General features: G+C 34.1%; 2 protein-coding genes across 2 annotated transcripts; one reads left to right on the forward strand and one right to left on the reverse strand.

Moving 5' to 3' along the window:
* The first annotated feature begins 830 nt into the window (after positions 1 to 830).
* LOC105950545 (fatty acyl-CoA reductase 2, chloroplastic) lies at positions 831 to 3,707 on the forward strand. The gene is made up of 7 exons (XM_088820433.1): positions 831 to 1,030; positions 1,142 to 1,242; positions 1,326 to 1,527; positions 1,886 to 2,047; positions 2,145 to 2,226; positions 2,316 to 2,713; positions 3,536 to 3,707. Exons 1-7 carry the CDS (start codon positions 948 to 950, stop codon positions 3,699 to 3,701), a joined length of 1,194 nt encoding a protein of 397 aa, XP_088676559.1. The 5' UTR covers positions 831 to 947; the 3' UTR covers positions 3,702 to 3,707.
* A 2,039-nt stretch (positions 3,708 to 5,746) lies between these two features.
* LOC105961484 (acyltransferase GLAUCE) lies at positions 5,747 to 7,581 on the reverse strand. The gene is made up of 2 exons (XM_088821037.1): positions 7,036 to 7,581; positions 5,747 to 6,684 (listed from the first exon to the last, which is right to left on the reverse strand). Exons 1-2 carry the CDS (start codon positions 7,492 to 7,494, stop codon positions 5,794 to 5,796), a joined length of 1,350 nt encoding a protein of 449 aa, XP_088677163.1. The 5' UTR covers positions 7,495 to 7,581; the 3' UTR covers positions 5,747 to 5,793.
* Between the last annotated feature and the right edge of the window lie 737 nt (positions 7,582 to 8,318).

Raw genomic sequence — 8,318 nt, forward strand, 5'->3', positions numbered from 1 at the left:
TACATATATGTGTGTCTATATATATATACATATATATATTTTTTTTTTTTTTTTTTGCATGAAAATACATATGTAATTCACTTGTTTTTTTTTTTTATGTGGAAATTATAGTTTATATTCCTTTATTTTTTTTCTTCTAAATAAATATTACATAAAATTTTGTAGTTCTCGTGGAGAAGATATTAAGGTCGACACCGGTGGGTAAGATTTACGTACTAGTGAAAGCGGACGATCAAGAAGGAGTCGTTGATAGAATAGCCAAAGAAGTATGTTTTTGCATTGCATGATTAGGTTTAATTTTTAATTAAATTTTAGGGTTAAATACAGTCTAAAGTATATTCTTTGTAGCACTTACCCATTTAAAGTATAATTTGTAACACTTACCCCTTAGGTCTTAAGCACAATTTAATTTGCATTTTATATTCTAATACCTTAAAATTTTCTCTTTTATTGAAAATAATAACTAAAATAATAATTAAATTATACAACTAAAAATATTTGTTGAAAAATGCAATATTGTAAAATTTAAAGATATTATCTTGCGTTGGGTACTTATTTAATAAATAACATCTAATTGTTGTAGGACCAATTACTTTTTAATTATTTTCTAATAATTTAATTTTAGTTACTTTTCAATTTTATATTATCCAATAATTATTAGATTGTTATGTTTATTATGTTTTAAATTTTAAAATATAAAATAGTTGATATTGACGGGACAACTGTTACAAATGATACTTTAATGGGTAAGTGTTACATAAGCTATACTTCAAGGGTGCAAAATGTATTTAACCCTTGTATTAATGCAAATCCTTTTGCTTTTTTGTTAGCTTGTAAACTCCGAGTTGTTCCGATCTCTAGAAGAAAAACATGGAAATTATTACCAAGCATTTATAAGGGAGACTCTAATACCAGTTGTTGGAAATATTTGTGAGCCAAACCTCGGAATGGACTCCGATTCTGCTCATGCAATCATTAAAGATGTCAATGTGATTATACAATCCGCCGCAATTACAACCTTGAACGAAAGGTTAGGTTTTCTCTCTTCTCATTTCCCATCGAAATCGATCAAATTCAAACATTGACATTCTAATTAAAAGAATGTGATCTCACTTTCAAGACTATCTAAAATTTCACGCAGGTACGATGTTTTGCTTGAAGCTAATGTCAGTAGCCCTCAACACTTGATGAGTTTTGCGAAGACGTGCAAGAACCTTGAGCTCCTTGTCCATATTTCAACCGGTAAGTACATAAAAAAAATGACGAATTATGAAATTAACTCTTTTTTCGTTTATCCCTAATTATTAAATGCAATGTTATTATAGCATATGTCAACGGAGAAAAAGAAGGGATAATATTAGAAAAGCCATTGATTATGGGGGAGAATAGAAGAAACGACATATGCGAAACATCTCAATTTCCTCGTCTGAATATAGCCGACGAACTAAACATGGTGGCGTTGAGTTCAAGAACAGCTTCTTCAAACTATGATATGACCAAAGATATGAAAAAGCTTGGAATGGAAAGGTTATCTTATTTTTTATGTTTTCTATCTAAAATTCAAACTCTATTACAAATTGGAAAAAAATAGTAATGAATTGGCAGAATTTGAACACTAGACCTCTACTTTGAACACTAGACCTCTACTCTAACAGTAGATGTTTGGTTGGTATTAGTTCGATTATTTATTATTGTTTCTTATACATTCTAACTATGGAAACTAATGGGCCAAAATTACGACAAAAAAGTAAAACGTACACACGTGACAAAAAAATGTGACCGTCTTCATTTAAATGTCTATACGTAAAACGAAAAAAAAAATTAATAAAAAAAAATATATATGAATATATATAAACTTATGTGAATCTTGATGTTATTTTAGCAGAGCAAATTTGTACGGATGGTATAATACGTATCACTTGACAAAGGCGATGGCGGAAATGGTAATTAATGAAACGAGAGGGGATATACCGGTTGTCGTCATTAGGCCAACTGTCATAGAGAGTTGCTACAAAGAACCTGTTCCTGGTTGGATTCAAGGAAATAGGTGAAAATATAAATTTGTACTTAAATATATATTTTCTTCAATTGTTTAAATCAGCAGAAATGTATTAAATTATATATGTTGGTTGTTTTATTTCTAGGATGTTCGATCCCGTAATTGTTTCATACGGAAAAGGGCAGCTTCCAGCCTTTCTAGGAAAACCTGATTCACTCATGGATGTCGTAAGTTTACGTAAAAAAATTTGAAAAATTCTATTCCGAATCATGGATGTATATAATTGGCTTTTTTGTTTTATATTTATTATTATCAGATTCCGTTGGACATTGTCGTAAATGCAACAATTGCAGCGATAGCAAAGCACGGTTATATGCAAAAGCCGGAGTTGAATGTGTACCAGATAGCATCTAGCGTCACGAACCCTTTACGATACTCTGAATTTTTCGAGTATCTTTATGAATATTTCAGTTCGGAACCTTTAATAGAATCGGAAAGTTTAATTAGGGTGAACTACTATGATAACATTGAAAAAATTAAATATTTCGACAATTTCGACGATTTCTCCAAATATACACGGCAAGAAATATCCCGACGTGTTGGAGGAGGAAATGCGGTAGCAACTAAGAAGGCCCAAACGCAATGCAGAGCAAAGATCATGTATGCCGAGCACTTGTGCAAGATATATGAATTCTTGGGGCTCTTCAAAGCAAGGTATGTATTATATATCTCTATCTTATTAAAATTAAGTGTTGAACTTATGTTTCATATTTTTTAAATTCTTCTAATTATTTTAACCTAATTAAAATTCCGTTGATCGAACAATTTAACCCTTCTGGCCATCAATATATGAACATATCCACTTAACAATGCATCGAGAGCAAAGATCAACTTAGATATTGAAAGATTACAAAGAAAACTTAGACTGATGACTTAGGCAGTATTTGCAGAAGCTTTTAAAAAAAATTGATGTTGGTGGTTATGACCATGAGTATTGTTAGTAGAAGTAATAAGTACTTATTTCTGAAAGTTTTGGGTGTTTGCACACTCCATGAAAAATCAACTTTAGTCAATTTATTTTACGAGAAGTTGCTCCAGTGCTTTTCATAGTTCAGTCTCATGCAACTTATTTTAAGAAAAGTAGAAACAAAAGTTAGTATTACAAACACTTCTAAAGCGATTCTGAGCCACACAAAACTCAGAATCACTTTTGAATTTTTTTTTTGCAAACGTCACCTAATTAACAATAGATGAACACACGCACTCAACAACAAATAGAAAGATGACTAGCTAAGCAATACATGAATACACTCGAACATAAAATTTACGTAGAGAGAGCTTCGACTGAGAGCTTAAGACTACATTAGTAATTGTACTTCACAACACATAGATAGCTTAAGAAGAGAGCAAAGAAAGAAGAAATCGAACATGAAAATGCACATCACACAAAAGAGCTTAATTAATATGTTCAATCAAAATAATCATTTAACTATATTTTTCCTTTTCCTTTCGTGTTTTCTTTCCTTCCCGAGATAGATTCCATGCAGGCAATACTCAGAAGTTGTTGTACGAAATGTCGAAGGAAGAGCAGATTAACTTTGACCTGGATGTAACAAAAATAGAGTGGAGAAAGTATTTTCAAGAAGTTCACATCCCTGGTTTGAGAAAGCACGTGCTTAACGAGACAAGTATATATGTCTAGTTACGCATGCAATTATTTATCTCGATCGACCTCATGCTCGCTCTCGTTTTTCAATGTAATTCTGAAATTCATATTTGTTGCAATATTAATGAGTGTGCTGGATTTGCTTTTAACTATTTAGCAAAATAATTATATGTTTGTTCCTTATACTTACAATCTAAAACAATTTTTGTCCCCGAACATTTTCTGCCACAATTTTTTTGCCAAGTTACGAAATTACCAAATTCAAAGTTTAGAGATTGCAACTCGGAGAAATTTACCAAAACCATAGGCATGTAATTAAACTTGAATAAAGTTTTGGACTATTGGTAAAAAGACGAAATCAGAATTGACGTCAAATTTTTATTTTGTACTACCTAATTATAATTTAAAATACATAATACATCGGAGTTTGTCGAAGATTCACCATTGGTTTGCCGACCATTGGCTGTTGTTGTCGAAATCTGCAAGGAGTAGACGGATTCTTCACACTTTCAAAGACCATCTTATTACCAAGGTCAAACTACCAAAATCCCCCTCACGAATTCATGATTACCAAAATCCCTCTCTGACTAACCGTTGACTAGAGTACTTAACAGAAAAATGTGTAAGGACTATATTGGAGATAATTACACTTTTGGTCCCTATATAATACTCCAAAATTGATTTTAGTCCTTATATTATTCTTGTTACGATTTTAATCCCTGAATTAACAATTTTGGTCTGCCATTTGATTTTGGTGTTAATTTGGAGTTTTGCACGTGAGAACGCTGAAAGAACGCCTTTAGACCCCTTATGTAACTAATTTTTTTAACTAGCCCAAATTTCACTTTATTGTTACAGGTTCGTCCAAAAAGTGAACTTTATAATTGAATTTGTAATTTTATGTTTTTTTTTTCTCACATGCCCCTCCTTTCCAATATCAGTCTTTAGAACAAAATGATCATATATATTTCATTCCAACATAATATATTACAATTAAGTACCATTCATGGAATTAAATATTTTTATTACAATTACTACTAAGGTTAAAATCGGTATTTGTTCATAGATCTAAAATGGAATACGTTTGATGAAATTCCAAAACAAATTAAACACAATCTTTTAGAACCATCCTTGTGTAATCTCTAATTGTTACAAAAGTACCTGTGTTAAAACAATTAACAGTGACCCCCTATAAAAGTTAGTCAAAGCCAACAGGGTCCTTGTAAATTGATTGTGCGGTACACTCCCACAAATGCAATTGGGGGTTAATTTTTTGATTTGAAAATACTGAAATACCCTTTAAATCAGAAATTTCATAAATTAGCCCCAAAAAAAAGTTTTCAACATTTTCAATTCAGTCCCTCCCATTTTTAAAAAGGCCCTCTTCTTCCTTAAGTCATGGGCTAATTTAATTTTTTTCCAGAAATACACTGAACATAGCAGAGTCGCTCCTCTCCTTCCGGCGAACACCCCTCCGCCCTCACCTCCCTCCATACCCTCAGCCTCCGCTTCAAGCCTTCAACCATAGCTCCTTCCGCTCCACCACTCCAACATTTTCTCTGACAAGATTCGGTTTGGTTTAGAGCTTTTCTACACCATTTTCCACCCATATTTTGGAGCTTTTTCGTCCCACCAAATCGAGAGCAGGTTGAAGGCGGATGTGGTGGTAATGGTGCGGCGGAGGGTGGATGATAATTGGATTTGGGAATGAAAATGTTTTTTTTTTCTTTTTTTCTTCTTATCTTTCCTTTAACATGTCATTTTGTTTTCTTCTTTTCACTTTTTATTTAAAATTGTAATATTGTTTAATATTTATTAGGATAGTTTTCTCATTTCACGTAAGTCAACAAATAATTTTAATGTAAGGTTCAGCGTGTTTCACAAAACACAACATGGAGGGTTTTATTGCTAATAATTTTAATTTGGGAACATTTTTTGCAATTAGAGATTACACAGGGGTGCATGGTCCGTGCTAAATGCTCAATTAAACACACAACAATAAAATGAAAAAGAAGAACAATACTACACACATTTACAAACATATATATATATATATATATATATATATATATATATATATATATATATATATATATATATATATATATATGCAGCAATTTGTCCGTCACTAGTGAACCAATATTGAAGCAATGAAGTCATGAAAAACAGCCTCAAATATGTCCATCTCTTGAGAAGGCAAAGCCACCATTGCACAAACACCACCATCAACGGCATCTCGAAAAACCCAACAGATATCCTTCCGATGGTTCACCACCGGACAACTGTATATCGGCTTCCCCCATGCATACTCCACCTCATCAAACCCTAATCTAAGCCATGAGCTCACCTTAAAATAATCCCCATGAGGAATCCCTCTATTCAGCTCCAACCAATCGAAAGCCGATTTCACGTACTCGTGCGTCATCTCTTTAGCCCCTTCAGTGATAATCTCCACGAGCTTCGAAAACAGCCCGTTTATTATCTCTTCACAAGTTTCCGAAACTCCCAAGGGAAGCACTGCATTGGCCGAGTACGAATATGGTAATGGGGGGTTCACTATTGGCCTAATGTCGATAGCGTTAAGCAGAGTCGAAACCCTATTTTTATCATCGGAAAAGGCTTTGCACCGCCAGATTACGGCGGCCACCACCGCAAAGGTGCTAATTCTTTGAATTTTGGAAGTCTTAGTAATATTGTCCTTTAAGTGGGATATCTGAGTTGTGGTGAGTTTGAAGATTTTGAGATCGAGTTCTTCGATGATGCAATCGAACTTTGGGGGAGTTGACCCCGGGCCCACGGGGAGGTCGAATTTGAGGAACTCTGGGTGTGGGAAGGAAACGTGTGGTGGAGATCTAGCGGCGAGAATCCGACGGTCGTTGTAGGGTACGATGGCTAAGGGTTTGTTTTCGAAAGATTGGGAAGCTAGGTTTAGGAGGAATACCTTGGCGCCTAGGCCGTCAAATAAGATGTGATTCGTAGACATGCCGATTGCAAAACCACCACACTTGAATGATGTTACCTGCAAATAGTGCTTGAACTATAAGATTCAACTAATATAGGGAAAAATACAGTTTTCATCCCTCAAGTTTGCTCCAATTTCATATTTGATCCTTCGTGTTCACAAAAACCACACTTGTCCCTCATATTTAAAAAAAATCAACACTTTTAGTCATTTTCGTTAATTTCCTGTTAAAACTAACGGAATCAAACTTGTGTCCATCACTACTGTAACTGACGGACTAAGCATAAATTGACTGAAAACTGTAAATTTGCATCTAATATATTATTAACACGTGTGTGAAGTAGGAACACATGTATATATACACACAATTTTTTTCATATTCATAGAAAAAACATGAAAATTCTATACCTGAAAAACACCGAGAGGCTGGTCAACTTCAGGTGGCAAGCTATCCAATCTCTGGACAGCCAGCTGTCGATATCCGAGGTTCGGACAAACGAGGTTCTCATCACCAATCTCATCAAGAGAAACATCGGACTTAGCCACCACAAAGCCAGCCCCCGCCGCGTTACAGTCTATCTCCAGCCGGCCCAATTCCCGGTTTAGTTTCAGTCTTCCCGCCATAAAATCGTACGGCACCAGCACCTTCTCGAGTGCAGTTCGGAGCCTCTCGGCCACTGTTTCAGGCGGGAAATCTAGGTTTGCCTTGAAGAAATGGGCTGTCGTGATATCGTAGTTCAAGATTTGATCGATGTTGGACAAGAAAATCGATTTTTTCGGTGTTTCTTTATATGGAAAGATAAGAGAGCTTTCTAGGAACTTGATCTTTAGGTCTTCCAGGGAAGGAACTGCGGATAAGGCCGCCATTTTGTCACTTCAAATTTTTTTTATTTTCTTTTCTTGATCCTTGCTTTATCTAAATATAGAACATGATGTATTATTAATAAGCGAAATTTCATGCCACTCCAAGAAAAATAAAAAAAAAATCGTTTTCTTAATTGGGGAAAAGGCAGTTTCCTTGTAATTTTTGGATATTTCTTTACCGTGTGTTTCCTTCTAGGATGTTTGACTTCTCCAATTTAGTCCACCTTTTCTTCTAAATTGTAATTTTGACCCTAACTTATTCAATTCTTTAATTTGTGCCTAAAATACAATATATCAAAACATTAAGCACCAACTATCAATAAAATATTCAAAAAGTTCCAATTAAAATATATAATTAAGTGTAAAAATATACACTTAACATTTTCTTGTTGGGTCCAATTTCCAAACTTTTGGGATTACTTTTTTTTTTTATATTGTAGCTGAAATAAAAATCGATTTTAGATATATCATAAAAAAATCAGAGATTGGGTTTGATTTTAATAATTAGGGTAAATAGCACTTAAACCCTGTGGTTACAAGCTCTTGCAGATGACTCCCTTGTGCTCGTAATATCACATACAACCCCCTTGTGGTTTATCGAGTAGCTTCTGCTAGTTTTTCCGTCTAACTTAATCGCGTGTGTCAAACTTCAGGGGGTCATCTGAAAATATGAAAGGGAAAATGAAAACACAAGGGTAGTTCATCTGCAAAAAAAAAAAAAAAAATTCACGTTTGACACAAGCGATAATTAAGTTTCACGAAAAAACAAACGGAAGCTACCCATCAACCGCAAGGGGGTTTATGTGCTAGATGTTACAAGGACAAGG

Source organism: Erythranthe guttata, chromosome 7 (assembly GCF_056151865.1).
Source record: "Erythranthe guttata isolate IM_541 chromosome 7, IM_541, whole genome shotgun sequence".
Lineage (NCBI taxonomy): Eukaryota > Viridiplantae > Streptophyta > Magnoliopsida > Lamiales > Phrymaceae > Erythranthe > Erythranthe guttata.